This window comes from Gossypium hirsutum, chromosome A09 (genome assembly GCF_007990345.1).
Source record: "Gossypium hirsutum isolate 1008001.06 chromosome A09, Gossypium_hirsutum_v2.1, whole genome shotgun sequence".
In the NCBI taxonomy this organism is placed as follows: domain Eukaryota; kingdom Viridiplantae; phylum Streptophyta; class Magnoliopsida; order Malvales; family Malvaceae; genus Gossypium; species Gossypium hirsutum.
In genome coordinates, this window is record NC_053432.1 from 5522059 (window position 1) to 5538402 (window position 16344).

A 16344-nucleotide genomic window follows, 5' to 3' on the forward strand; every position below is an offset into this window, starting at 1 on the left:
TGATAATAATAATTTGATTTAATCCCATGTTATTTCTATTTTTTAGTCACTCACCAAACTAATTTCAATTTTGAATTTAATCAAAATAAAATAAATTTGATTTAATCCGTCTTAATTTCGTGTTTAAATTTGCAAATTAAAAACAATAACTCTAAATTTGAAATTAAAAAAAAATCAATTTGGCCCCTTAAAGGTTTAAAATTCTGTTCCAATCCTAAAAATCAATATGAGATTTAATTTAAACCATGATTTAGAACCAAACTTTTAATTCTAATTCTAAAATTAAGTTAAAATTTAACTTATTTCTAAAATTATATTAAAATGCGGATTCTGTTTAAAGAGGTCATTTAAACCAAATTCAATAAAATTAAAACCTAACAACCTCGAAATTGAAATGCACGAAAACAATGGAAATCAAATAATTTTTTTATTTAATGTAATTTTAGATAGTTAATATGGGAACTAAATTTGATTTTATAATGTAACTCATTTTGTGATTTGATTACTTTAATCAAATAAGTACTCTGTTGTGAAGAAGCTAATTAATTAAATTAAATTAAGTTATATTTAATTTTAAAAAATATTTCTATTGATATTTATATATGTTATTTATTAGATTGTATAAATTTTAACTAAAATTAAATATTAATCTTGATTATTAAAACATAGTTCTAATTATTAAAAGTCATGTCTTTCAACCAAAAATTTTAAATATTTTATAGGAAAAAAAGAAAGCAACTATGAATAACAATGTCGTGCCTTGTTGAAGATTTATTCTATTTATCACTTTCCATTGGTTCCTATATTATTACATCAACTTCAAATCATTTATTTATTTGTGATTTTCATCGCTCATAAACATCTCATGATTCTTAAGCTCGATCAATGATATTTCGTGAAGAGGCATTGTAATTGGAGACTTGATGTGTAGGAATTCTTGAGACACTAATTTCATTGTTGGTCGAGCTTTGGGTCTAGGTCGTAAGCATGCAAAAGCAATGACAGCAATAAAAGCGATGTCTCCTGCCATTTTTTGACTTCTCGGGGTTGATAATCGAGGGTCCAAAATTTCATTTAGCATGAAATTTTGGACACGAGACAATGATGATGATAGTATTGACAACAATTCACCAGGATGCTTTCCCATCAATACTTCCAACGCTAGCACTCCAAAACTATAAACATCACATTTTTCGGTCATGACCAACGAATAAGCAAGTTCTGTAATTACAACAACAAAAATAATTAAATACATGTTAATTTATATTTTGTAATCAGCATGTATGTTTGCATTTGAATCCTCCAATCTAGAATTAATTTTTTATTTATTTATATTTGATATTTCTTAATTTTGTTTTTCCTAATTGTTTCCCTCATTATTCTAATTTGTAATTCGCAACAAATAAGCAGCAGAAACTAAATAAAAAGGAAAAGAAGAGAGTGAAGGTGCAGAACCTGGGGCAATATATCCATACGTCCCAACAATTACAGTTCGATTAGATGAATCAGGATCAAGAAGTCTTGCAGTCCCAAAGTCAGCAATAACAGCTTCCAATTCAGAGTTCAACAAAATGTTATTGCTTGAGATGTCTCGATGAACAATTGGAGGGTTGCAATCATGATGCATGTAAGATAGAGCATGTGCGACACCTTTGACAATGTTCACTCTTTTGGTCCAATCCAATTCCACAGCTTCCTCATCAATGCTCAAGGCATAAAACAAGCTTCCCTTTTCCATATATTCATAAATCAAGAACATGCAACGGTTGTGGAGACAAAATCCGTGGAGCTTGACGATGTTCTTGTGTCGTATTTCTGTTAAAAACTTGATCTCATTTCGGAAACTTGTGTCGTAAGCCGGTTGCTCCGCTTCCAATCGGTGGAGTTTTTTTAAGGCAACAACTTTGCCACTTGGTAAGACTGCTCTGTAAACACTGCCATAACCACCCGTTCCAATGCAATATTTGATATCAAAATCCTCCGTTGCTCTGATGATGTCTTCAAATGCAATCTTTCCATCAAAATTCCAAATACAAAATAAATCTCCATTTTTGGTTGGACTTGGAATATGTTTCAAAGCTTTAGCTCTATATTGTCGGCAAAGGATGAATATCAGCAATGCAAAGTATGAGATAAGAAACAACACTGTCAGGACAAGAATAATGACGCCCAGATTGTGATTCGTTGAAGGGCAAGGAAGGAAGCCTTGAATGGAACCACATAAATACTTGTTATCATAGAGAGCGACAGATGTTAACTGGCCGAGAGAGGAAGGGATGTGACCTGAAAGCCAATTGGAGGATAGATTCAAATTAATCAAATTCGTTAGTCTCCCAATATCTTCTGGAATGGGTCCACTAAGTTGGTTGCTTTGAAGGAACAACGAGTTAAGATTGGTTAAGTTGCTGACAGAAGATGGTATTAGACCAACAAGACTATTGGAGGATAGATCCAATTCAAGCAAATTCGTTAGTCTCCCAATATCTTCTGGAATAGATTCATTAAGTTGGTTGATTTGAAGGAACAACGAGGTAAGATTGGTTAAGTTGCTGACAGAAGATGGTATTGGACCAACAAGACTATTGGAGGATAGATCCAATTCAACCAAATTCGTTAGTCTCCCAATTTCTTGTGGAATGGATCCATCAAGTTGGTTGCTTTGAAGGTCCAACGAGGCAAGATTGGTTAAGTTGCTGACAGAAGATGGGATTGGACCAACAAGCCTATTGTAGGATAGATCGAATGCAACCAAATTCGTTAATCTCCCAATTTCTTGTGGAATGGATCCATCAAGTTGGTTGCTTTGAAGGTCCAACGAGGCAAGATTGGTTAAGTTGCTGACAGAAGATGGGATTGGACCAACAAGCCTATTGTCGGATAGATCGAATGCAACCAAATTCGTTAGTCTCCCAATTTCTTGTGGAATGGATCCACTAAGTTGGTTGCTTTGAAGGTCCAACGAGGTAAGATTGGTTAAGTTGCTGACCGAAGATGGTATTGGACCAACAAGACTATTGGAGGATAGATCCAATTCAACCAAATTCGTTAGTCTCCCAATATCTTCTGGAATGGATCCATTAAGTTGGTTGCTTTGAAGGTACAACGAGGCAAGATTGGTTAAGTAGCTGACAGAAGATGGGATTGGACCAACAAGCCTATTGGAGGATAGATCTAATGCAACCAAATTCTTTAGTCTCCCAATTTCTTGTGGAATGGATCCATTAAGTTTGTTGCTTTGAAGGTACAACGAGGCAAGATTGGTTAAGTTGCTGACAGAAGATGAGATTGGACCAACAAGCCTATTGGAGGATAGATCTAATGCAACCAAATTCCTTAGTCTCCAAATTTCTTGTGGAATGGATCCAATAAGTTGGTTGCTTTGAAGGTACAACGAGGCAAGATTGGTTAAGTTGCTGAAAGAAGATGGGATTGGACCAATAAGCCCGTTGTTTGAGAGATCAAGATCAACCATACTCTCTAGCTTTCCAATATTTGGTGGAATATTGGAATAAATATAATTACAAGAAACATCAAGCACTGCCAATTGAGTGAGGTTTCCAATTGAAGAAGGTAACTCACCTGTAAGGATATTCCAAGACAGGTTGAGGTACCTGAGCTTTGAAAGTGCTCCTATTTGAGGTGTTATGCTCCCATTCAGACCATGGCCACTAAGATCAATATCGACGACACTTCCAGCATTGCATCGAATACCAGGCCACATACAATGGTTTCCAACTCTCTTTTTATAATTACTCCACCACCCTGTTTCCATCAAGGCTTGTGCCTCTGCTGCCAGCCATTTAGAATCATCGTTCGTTGCTCTTGTAATTCCACTAGTGATCACAATTATAGAGAGTAAAAAGAAGGTAGGGATAGAAGTGTAAAAGTAGGATTTCATAGCTATGAAGTTGAGGACTCCAATTCTCAAACTTGAGCTTATTTAAATACATATAAAACAGATTTAATTTTATTGGATATATATTAATTTCAAAGTCTTTAGGCATTGTCTAACACAGATTGATTAATATTATGTTAAGGACTTGTCTTCGTCTCTTAGAAGTAAACTGGAAGTTATAGCAAATGTTGTGTCTTTCTTTGTTGAAGCTTCTAAGAAGGTGATAATTGAATAAAATGCGATGCTTTTTTTTATTTTACTAATACCACTCCATAAAGCAATGTCAGATTGGACCAACCAATTTGTTCGTTGATATATTTAAACTCACAAGATTTTTCAAATTTCCAACAACTGCTGGCATAGGACCTGTAATTATATCATAAAGGACTATCTCATATAATATTCAACTTTAGGTTATATATAAATAAAAGGGATATATGTATATACATACTATTCTATCTTAGAAAATATTTTTTCAAATTTAGTAATGCGTTGAAATTATATATTCCAGTTCGACAATAAAAGTTAGTAATGCGTTGCTTCCACATGCTATCATCTCTCTTAATTATTTACTATTGATGCCCTGAAAAAAACTTGTAGAACAACTAAAAACCATGTCCATAAGAGATCAATCGACCATTATTGACTTGAAAGTTCAAAGTCTTCACTAGTCTTTACCTAACATTTCCCTACATGTTTATATTGATGGGTCAGAAATAGCAATGCTTGACAAAACATTTTCCCTATTATTTTACTTATAGAGTAAAATACAAGAATAATCATTCAATTATTCAATTCTTACTATTTTAGTCACTCAATTGTTTATTTTTTTTATATTTTTAATTATTTAAATTTTTAGAATTAAATATTTTAATCACTCTTGTATTGATTGTCCAACGAAAACGCGAGCAATGCTATGTGCTAGACTGAAAAAATTGATAACACTGTATATAATCTAATATATGTCACGCACTACAAAATTTAATTGATAATCCTAAAAAAAATGCACAAAATCCCAAACGTTGGTTTTTGCGTGGGTCATACGCTAAAATCAACGTTAAAAGTTGTAATTAATTTTTTAAAATTAAATTAATAATATTTTTTAGTTGAATTTTATGCTTGAAGAGCTAATATTATAAAGACTTATAAAATCGACTCTTATATTATTTTTAGAAAAATATTATTAAATATACTATAAAATTTTATTTTTTAGACTTAATTCAAAAATTTCAGTTCATTTTTATTTTCAAAATCTAAATTGTAAAAGTAAATTATATTCTTAATTTTTTAATTTCTTATAATAAAAAAGTCATGTCAAGAAAAGAAGAGGTAAAAAGTAGAGAACCAATAATTTTGATTAATATTTTTATTTTTTCTATACTATTTTAAAGAATGAGTGTCGAAACCCTTTTTTACTTGCGTTTTGAAAATCAGGGTTCGACTTTTGAAAAATAAAAACGGGAGTCGCCACCAATCTTTTAAAGTGTGATTGGATCACTTTTACAAAATGTTTTGGTCTACGAAATTACGAGAAAATAGGTTCGGGAGTCGGTTACGTTCGAGGAAATTGGTACCAAATTGAATAATTTTGTCTTAATGTCAAAATTTTGAAAGAATAATATTTCCTTTAAACCGTGATGTTTTGAGAGAAGAATCAAGATTTATTCGTTTTAAAATAGTATAAACATCACGTCCAACATGATTGAACATGATATCTTTAATCTTTCGTAACCGAAGTCATCTCGTGATTTATAAAACTTGTTTAAAAGGGTATTATAAATATTTAGACAAACGAAAAATTGCAACCCAGCATGTTAGGGCACTATTTCTCGAATTTCTAAGTATTCAAAACATTGCCTTGCTTCTTTTTAAAAAATTCCTTTTAATGACTTTGGGTTTTAAAAATAATGACATGTTTCACATATTAAGAGATTAAATACAATACATATATATGCTTTATTATTCCATGCAAATATAGTAAAGGTGACAATAAAAGATAGCATAAATTACACAACATACAATATCATTTTACACATACACCATCATAATGTTCATGCACTATTGTTCCACACAAAATATCATACAACACATAAATACAACAAGTATAAATTGCAGTATACACATGATAATATCTTATACTAACCACCAAAAATGATTAACCTTATGGAAATATACGAAAAGAAATATTATATAAAATTTAACCTATTAAAACTATATAAAAAAATAAAAGAGAATAAATAAACAAATTAAATGTATAAAAAAAGTTAGCTATTTAGAAATATATTAAAGAACAATAAAAAGAAACCCCCTTTTTCAAAAAAAAAATATATATATACAAATTATATTATAAGGTATAATAACTTAGTATATAAGAAAAATAGTATATTAGATGTTGTTATTCTTTTTTAAAAAAATATATATATAATTAATAAGTAATAATGTGTGCTTTAGGATAAAGGTAATAAAATATAATTTACAAATAAAAATATGTAATAATATAAATCATATAATAATAAAATATATGTAATAAAATATATAATATAATATAAAAAGAATAATATTAATAATCTAATGGGTATTTCATATAAAAATATAGTAAAATAATTGATACATATAAGAAAATGCATAGTATTTACTAATTTTATAAATAAAATATATAATAATATGAATAATATAATATATAATATATAAAAATACTATGTACTAAAACATATAATATAAATGTAAATAATATATACATATAAAAGTATATGAAAAATTAAAAATATATAATAATATAATAGATAAAATATAATAAAATAAATAATATATATAATGAAAATACATATAATATATAGTAAAATACAATATAAAATAAAAAATATATAAAAATATATGATAAAAAATATATTAGATAATAAAAAATAATATATACACTATTTTATAATAAACATTAAAAGTATATATGTAAAAAAAATCTATTTAATTGAAAATTCCGGGGTTAATTTGTAAAAATAATAAAAATTTTGGATTTAATTAAAACATATGCTAAAACTGAAGGACTTATTGGGTAATTAAACCCTAATCCGAAAACGGCGTCGTTCTCTGGAACTGATTTTAAAAAAAACGCTAGGATTAAATTGAAAAAACTATAAAATATTGGGGTTAAATTCGAATAAACGCTAAAATGAAATTAAAATATTCGAAAACATGGAAGGGTCAATTGGGTAATTTTCCCATTTATCAAAAACACACGGATCCTCCCCGGGTAATCGGGTCAACGCGCGGATCTTCCATTTGAAACGACGCCCGTTTAAATGCTTATTGAATTAAGCCAAACGATGTCGTATTTCAAGGGCTATATAAGCCAAAACTTAGCCCGAAATTTCATTTGTAAGCCTGCTTTTTTTTTAAAAAAAGGAAACTCTCTGAAAGAGAGTTAAGGGCAGACCCTCGGAGCGCTGTAATGTCTTCGTCATCGGGTCCCCTACACGCCTACGCGCCACCACACATGGTGGTCGGAAGGTAAAGAAAAACTTCTCCTTTTTAGCGAAAATTAGGTAATCTCTTTTCCTTTTACTATTTGTAATAAAAAAATCACCTTTGTACTTGAGTAGCTACTGGTTCTGTAAATTAGTAACACTGTATTTTGTTGGATTTGTGTGTATATTTCTCCTCTGGTAAATTGTGTGTATCTTATTCTTTGTAAAAAACTCCCCCTACAAATTAGAAAAAGACGGGTTTTTATAACCCTTTGTAAGTGATTTACAATCTAGGAAAGAAATCCTTTGATTTCTTTCTATATTTTGCCTCTATTTTCTGTTGTGTTTTTTTTTTATTTTGTAAATGTCTCGCGAGGAAATCAGCGAATCAGGGTGATCACGCCCTGATGGCTTCGGTGCTGGCGCTGATCTGCTTTCATTTGGCTTCAACCACAGCCAAATTCGAGGCCGGGAATCGCGGCGTCGATTGGGGCAGATGGAACGACAGAAGTTGAAGGGGCGTGACTGATGGGGTGATTACGGCGCAAAGCATCTGAAACCCTAGGGTTTCCAGATTCTGTTTAGGCATTGGGCCTCATTTAGGTTGGGTAAATTTTGGGCCAAAGGTTTAGGCTAACTGGGTTGTAACCGGGTGCTGGGTTTTGGTATTTGGGCCTTTGTAAACTGGACTGTAATGGACTATTTATTTATCCAATTTTAGCCCGGTCAAATTTGGGCTACTACAATGAGTATTGAATATTTCTATACAGATAATACAAAGATTAATTTTGAAGAATTTAAAAATAACTTTCCCCAATTTTCTCTCACTCTAATTATTTTTTATTTTTGATTCACTTTTATATGATTTTTTATTTTTTGAATTTTCTAATTATTTTAAAACAATTTCAATTTTTAATCATTTTAAATATAATCAGGATCAAATTGATAGAAAACATAAAATCTGACCATTAAATTATTATTATACAAATTAAAATAACCAACCTTTGACAACAAAAAAAACCCTAAACTCCAAACATAGTTTATAACTACTTAATTTTCTAATGCTTAATTATATAACACTTTTTGGTATATGTGAAACTCATTTTCTACTAACTACTTAAATGAGAGTAATCAAATAAATTGATTTTTATGTAGATTGGAGCACAAAGTTAGAAGACTTAAATTCCATCAACGGCTCCATGTTAGAAGTGCGAGCATAATTTGCATGCTTTAAACCAACGTTGACTTACTTCGTGGAGAATGTAATATGTTGACAATAATGGTTAATGGTTTCTATCAAGTTTCGAGGAATATTGCTTATGAAGACAATAATGGTTTCCGCGTGGGTCATAGGCTTCTCATGGCAACCCGTAACGACTGGGCTCAAATCAAAATATACAAGGAAGACCTTGACTTTCTAAGCAATACTGATACGAACCGTCTCGAGAAGAGTCGAGTCGTATGTAGATTGCCCGATCGTCTACGAGAAGTTACGTTAGGATTAGTTGAGTTGAAGGTATAGTCTGAGTAGAAAGAGGGGTACAAATGGAATGGTAGGAACGAAAGGGTAAGAACAAAATGGTATGAACAAATTGGTCGGTTTAGGTTCGATTAGGTAAAGAAGAAAGAACGGGTTTGAACTACTAAAGGTACTTTCAAGAACCAAATACCGAAATGGTATTGACCCGTTGATTTAGACTTTTGAGTTCGGTTATAGGTTTGGTAAGGGAAACCTCGACCTACTATCTAACAAGATAGGAACCTCGGTATGTTGAACGCCACACTACGAATAGTGATAAGTTCGGGTATGACAAAGAACACGGTTGACACAACTAGAATGCTAGGAACGCCAAACGAATCTTTGAACGAAATATAAGAAAAGTTTGCCTCACGATTTTGGCAGCATAACATTAACAAAAGTTTCAAAAAGTGCTTTACATGGAAATTGAACAAGTATTTATAAGCCTAAGTCTAGGTAGCCGGATGGCCTTTCATACTTACACATTAATTAAAAGAAAATTCTAGAAAAATAACTCTTAATATGCATGACTAGATTCGGTTTTGGGAATGGTGGATGAATGCATCTTCATGCTTAAGAAAACTCAAAGTGAATGCATGATATCCAATGGTCACTTGTAGATTCGGCCAACCTTGTTAAATGAAGCAATGTTTGGCCAAAAAGTATGAATTAATTGTGGACACTCCAAGGGCCATCATGTGTGTGAAACCGAATGTTGAAGAGTCTTCTAGTGTGAACAAGGTGAACCAAATAGTCTTGCCATGTGAACATAGGTGTGAACGAATTAAGGAGAGTCATGGGGAAGCTAATTCGCCAAGCTATCTTTATACATGTGTGAGTGTCCTTTGGCCGAATGGTCACCTTGGAGAATGAAGAGATAGCACACCATACATGAATGGAAACATTCATGAACCTTAAAGACATTGAATATGGTCATACATGCACTTAGCCGAACATGCACCTGAAAGATTTAAGTCCTCCAACCGTCCATACACCTTCAAAATTCATGCTTGCTTTTAATCTCCATATGTCCATTGCGTTTCTACAAGAAATGTGAACAGAATTAATTCAAACTAATGTGAACACAAATATCAACATTAAATTCGGTTATGACAAATTTAATTATCATCAATAAACACTTTTAAGACATACTTAATATAACTAATGTGAACTAAATTTATTATGTAGGATATTAATTAACTAATTATTGAACTTATTAATTAAAAAAGTCAATAGTAGTCAAATGAATTCAAAGTGAACTCCACAAGCTGATGGTTAATTCATGAGCTAAACCCGAGCTGGGCTTAAACTCGTGAGCTGATAATGAGCTGGTCCCGAGCTAATGAGCTGGTGTGGAGCTACATGGGAGCTAACTTGAACTGAAGGTGAGCTCGATGAGCTGAACTGAACTTGTAGAAAAGTTCGGCATAGATTTCCAAAATGGCCACTAACTGGTTCGATAGGTCTAGCATTGACATCATCCCACACATGCTGAACTAAAGCTATAACAGCTTCTTTAAATTGTTTTGCACGAGCCTTTGTGATCGGCCCTTGAGGTAGCACCATCGGATCTCGGCTTGGACTTGACTTATGGGAAGCCGTGATCGTATCATCCTCCCCCTCTTGAAAATGACTTGTCCTCAAGTCAGTATCTACATCGAAATGAGTCAAGTCAGAGACATTAAAACTAGCACTAACATTGTACTCACCTGGTAAGTCAAGCTTATACGAATTTTCATTGATTCGCTCGATGACTTGGAAGGGGCCGTCTCCTCCCGGCAACAACTTAGATCTTCGTTGAGCCGGAAACCTTTCTTTTCTCATGTGCACCCATACCCAGTCTCCGGGTTCAAATACAACTCGTTTTCGTCCTTTGTTGGCTCGTTGGACGTATTGCTCGGTTCGAGATTCAATATTCTCTTCGACTTTCCTATGTAATTCCTTGACAAATTCAGCCTTTTTCCTTGCATCTATATAGACAAATTGATCAACAGGAAAAGGTAATAAATCAAGAGGAGTAAGAGGATTAAATCTATAGACAGTCTCAAAAGGAGAAAATTTGGTTGCCGAGTGAACAGAGCGATTATAAGCGAACTCGATGTGGGGTAAGCATTCTTCCCACGTCTTGAGGTTCTTTCGTACCAACGCTCGCAACAAAGTTGACAAAACTCGGTTTACCACCTCGGTTTGGCCATCCGTTTGGGGATGACAAGTGGTTGAAAATAATAACTCGTCCCAAGTTTTCCCCGCCAAAAGTGACTCAAGAACTTTGTATCTCGATCGGAAACAATCGTTCTTGGTAATCCATGCAGTCGTACAATTTCCCTAAAAAACAAATTAGCAATATGCACAGCGTCATCAGTTTTAGCGCAAGAAATAAAATGTGCCATTTTAGAGAATCTATCGACTACAACAAAGATTGAGTCCTTCCCTGTCTTAGTTTTCGGTAATCCAAGAATAAAATCCATAGAGACATCGGTCCACGGGGTGTCGGGAATGGGAAGTGGTGTGTAAAGTCCATGAGGTTGGACCTTCGACTTAGCCCGTTTACAAATTAGGCAGCGTTCACAGATCCGCTCCACGTCTCTCCGTATTCCAAAGTGTTCATGGAGGGTCGACAATGTCTTGCTTATTCCAAAGTGTCCCATCAGGCCACCATTATGCGCCTCCAACACAAGTAACTCTCGAATGGAGCCTTGTGGTATACACAACATATTTTCTTTAAAAAGAAACCCTTCGTACCTAAAAAAATTCTCAAAAGACCCATTTTCACAAGCAGCATATATATTTCCAAAATCCTCATCATTAGCATACAACTCTTTCATATGATAAAAACCAAGTAACTTAGAATCAAGAGTGGTCAATAAGGTATATCTCCGTGACAAGGCATCAGCCACTACATTTTCTTTACCTTTCTTGTATTTGATGACGTAGGGAAATGATTCTAAATACTCGACCCATTTCGCATGTCGTTTGTTGAGTTTATGCTGACCTTTAATAAACTTAAGTGCTTCATGATCGGAATGAATCACGAACTCCTTCGGTCTTAGATAGTGCTGCCAAGTTTCAAGTGATCGAATCAAGGCATACATCTCTTTGTCGTACACCGGATAATTGAGGGAAGCGCCACTTAATTTCTCGCTGAAGTACGCCACCGGTCTTCCTTCTTGGGTCAACATAGCCCCGATCCCTACACCTGAAGCGTCACACTCAATTTCAAATGTTTTAGTAAAATCTGGAAGGGACAATAGAGGAGCTTTCACAAGACATTCTTTAATCAAATTAAAAGAACGTTCTTGATCTTCAGACCAGTGAAATGCGGAGTTTTTCTTAATCACGCTTGTTAAGGGTGCTGCAATGGTACTAAAGTTGGGCACAAATCGACGGTAGAAGCTAGCCAATCCATGGAAGCTTCGAACTTGGCTAATGTTCGTCGGACGCGGCCATTCTTGAATTGCTTGAAATTTTTCTTGATCCACCTCCAAACCGTTGGCATTCACGACATAACCTAAAAACACAACTTTATCAGTGCAAAATGAACACTTTTTGAGATTAGCATACAATACCTCTTTTCGTAAAGTTTCCAACACCGCTCGTAAATGTGGTACGTGCTCCTCTAAAGTTTTGCTGTAGACTAAGATATCGTCAAAGTATACAACACAAAATTTACCAATAAACGCACGTAATACATGGTTCATCAATCTCAAAAAAGTGCTGGGGGCATTTGTAAGGCCGAATGGCATTACCAACCATTCGTACAAACCCAATATCGTTTTGAAGGCCGTCTTCTATTCATCACCTTCTCGCATTCGTATTTGATGATAGCCACTTTTAAGATCGATTTTCGTGAAAATCTGGGCTCCACTTAATTCGTCAAGCATGTCGTCAAGACGGGGTATCGGGTGTCGATACTTGATAGTGATTTTGTTGATGGCGCGACAGTTCACGCACATCCACTACGACCCATCTTTCTTGGGTACAAGCAGCACTGGCACCGCACAGGGACTTAAGCTCTCTCGGATGTATCCTTTGTCTAGGAGTTCAGTAATTTGCTTTTGCAATTCCTTCATTTCTTCAGGATTACTCCGATAAGCAGGACGGTTGGGTAGTGCAGCTCCGGGTACTAAGTCTATCTGATGTTCGATGCCTCGGATAGGGGGCAGCCCACTTGGTATTTCGTCGGGAAATATGTCTTCAAATTCCTGAATCAAAGACAATACAGAAGCAGGCAAGTTTTCAGGTAACTCGTTAGTATTCAACAATGCCTCCTTGTACATAAATACATATATAGGCTGTCTCAAAAACATCGCTCGCCGGATATCACTAACCCTCGCAAACACACTTATTTTTCCACTTTCTTTTTCCTCTCCACTTTTTACTTATTTTTGTTTCTTTTCATTTTCTCTCGCATTTTTAGTCTTTTCTCTCTCTTTTTTCTTAATTTTCTCTTTTGCACTCTTTTCTTTTTCTCTCGCTTGTTCCACTGAAAGTTTAAGTTTTTGTTGATCCTCGTACACTTGCTTCGGAGTGAGGGGTGCAAGTGTCACGTTCTTGCCAAGATGTTTGAAGGAGTATCTATTAGTGTAACCATCATGCATCACCCGTCAGTCGAACTACCATGGTTGTCCTAGAAGCAAATGGCCCGCGTGCATCGGCACTACATCACATAATACTTCATCAGAATACTTCCCGATGCTAAAGGACCCTAGGACTTATTTTGTCACTTTGAGTTCACCGCCATCGTTAAGCCACTGGAGCTTGTATGGATTCGGGTGCTTGGTGGTTGACAGGCCCAACATTTCTACCATGAGGGTGCTTGCCACGTTTGTGCAACTCCCTCCATCGATTATGATGCTACACACTTTCCCTTGCACTTGACATCTCGAATGAAAAATGTTCTCATGTTGTTGTTCGTCTTCCACACTTTGAAGACTTAGGCTTCGCTTGACGACGAGTAACTCACCTTCAACGGGTTGTTCTAAGTCCTCCTCAACTTCGGAATTCGATTCAGGATCGTTCACTTCCTCGTCCTCCGTTTCAATCTCACCGTCGACCCTTATCACCATGGTACGTCTATTCAGGCACTGACTCGCTATATGTCCACGACCAAGACACTTGAAGCACTTTATGTCCCTTGAACGGGCGGTGGAACTTTCAGGAGCCTTACCTTTACTTGACTCAGCAATAGGCTTATTCGCCTTAGATATTGTTGAAGAATCCTTCGTTTGATTTGTTGGAAAACCCTTGCTTGTGCTTTGGCCCCATTTAGAAGGATTGGTGTTAGGATAGGCTCGGGTGGTACCTTTTCGCTTCAACTGCTTCTCCACTTTGATAGCCATGTGGACCATGTCTACAACCTCAACATAATGTTGCAGTTCTACGACATTTGCAATCTCTCGATTAAGTCCCGCTAGAAAGCGAGCCATTGTGGCTTCTCGATCTTCTTGTATATCGGCACGGATCATAGCCACTTCCATTTCTTTATAATAGTCTTCCACACTCTTCGTCCCTTGGATGAGATTTTGGAGTTTTTGATGCAACTCTCGATGATAGTAGGATGGAATGAATCGTCGTCGCATAACCGTCTTTATTTCGGTCCAAGTGGAAATGGGATGCTCCCCGTTACGCCTCCGACTAGTGGTCAACTGATCCCACCATATCATTGCGTAATCTGAAAACTCAATTGCAGCGAGTTTGACTTTCTTTTTTTCAGAGTAGTTATGACATTCGAACACTAATTCGATTTTCTTCTCCCACTCAAGGTACGCCTCGGGATCAGATTTACCTTGGAAAGGAGAAATGGAGAGTTTGATATTATTCAAGTCATCATCTTCCCGCCTTCGATCTACTTGTCCACGGTTTCGGGGACGTCTCCTTTCTAGGCTTATGTTAGAACCGTGATCGCTTTCATCTTCACTATTTTCATTAACATCATCATCTTGAACCCTTGGTTGTCTTCGTCGTTGATTGGGCCCTTCACGTCTTTGCCTAGCAACTTCAGGATATTCATCGCGTTGTCTTTGGCCCTCGACTTGGTAGAGTCTATCTTCAAGAGGATTAAGCCTTCGATCAAGTAATCGTTCCATCTCACGCAAAAGGGCTTGCATTTGCAAATCTGGAACGTTTCTGACAGGTTGTCGCCCTTGTTGTTCTTCCATGTTTTGTCCACTATTTTGGGACATCTATTCGTTTAAGATAGCCTCACAAACAAATCCTCTCAATCCGCTCAGAAAGAAAGAAGCTTGATGACACTCACACTCGTGTTTACACTCTTAGTTCGGCTTTTACCTCCCCTCGAATGCGCTCACGCTCTCTTGCCTTTTACCTCTCTTGACTTTTCTCGTAATTTCGTAAGCAGATTCGTTAAGGCTCGGTCCTTGGTCTAGGTGGTCGGTTCAAAAGGGATAACAAGTGATTGATGTATTCGATATAGGGTAGGCTGAAAGAATAGGGAATTGGGTAAAAAATGTGGCGAATTAGGGAGAGTAGAATAGAAGAAGGTTCGGGAACTATATCAGATCAAAGCTTGACGATCAAATAACAATTGAATTGCATAAATCACTTTTTTTCGATTTTTTTATTTTTTTTCGAATTTTTTTTCGAATTTTATTTATTTATTTTTTAACTTGTATAACTTTTTTGTTGTACTATATCGACAAACTAAATACAATAAAAACACTTTTGTACACGATCTTTTTTTTCGGATGCGTAGATTTTTGTTTTTATAGCAACAATAACAAACTAATCGAAATGAGAAAACTTCGGTGTAAGGAATTTTTTTTTCTATACTCTTTTTTTTCTGAACCTACCTCGGGAATGCTCCGCTTCGAACGTCTAAGCTTCTCGTTTTAGGTAGCTCTGATACCAGATGATACGAACCGTCTCGGGAAGAGTCGAGTCGTATGTAGATTGCCCGATCGTCTACGAGAAGTTACGTTAGGATTAGTTGAGTTGAAGGTATAGTCTGAGTAGAAAGAGGGGTACGAATGGAATGGTAGGAACGAAAGGGTAGGAACAAAATGGTAAGAACAAATTGGTCGATTTAGGTTCGATTAGGTAAAGAAGAAAGAACGGGTTTGAAATACTAAAGGTACTTTCAAGAACCAAATATCGAAATGGTATCGACCCGTTGATTTAGCCTTTTGAGTTCGGTTATAGGTTTGTAAGGGAAACCTCGACCCACTATCTAACAAGATAGGAACCTCGGTATGTTGAACGCCACACTACGAATAGTGATAAGTTCGGGTACGATAAAGAACACGGTTGACACAACTAGAACGCTAGGAACGCCAAACAAATCTTTGAACGAAATATAAGAAAAGTTTGCCTCAGGATTTTGGCAGCATAACATTAACAAAAGTTTCAAAAAGTGCTTTACATAGAAATTGAACAAGTATTTATAAGCCTAAGTCTAGGTAGCCGAATGGCCTTTCATACTTACACATTAATTAAAAGAAAATTCTAGAAAA

The 16344-nt window shown here is 35.3% G+C and overlaps 1 protein-coding gene across 1 annotated transcript; it reads right to left on the bottom strand.

Moving 5' to 3' along the window:
- Window positions 1–760: 760 nt before the first annotated feature.
- Window positions 761–3935, bottom strand: LOC107947983 (probable leucine-rich repeat receptor-like protein kinase At1g35710). The gene is made up of 2 exons (XM_041077449.1): window positions 1456–3935; window positions 761–1221 (listed from the first exon to the last, which is right to left on the bottom strand). The coding sequence occupies exons 1-2, from the start codon at window positions 3896–3898 to the stop codon at window positions 833–835; spliced, it is 2832 nt and encodes a 943-aa protein (XP_040933383.1). The 5' UTR covers window positions 3899–3935; the 3' UTR covers window positions 761–832.
- Between the last annotated feature and the right edge of the window lie 12409 nt (window positions 3936–16344).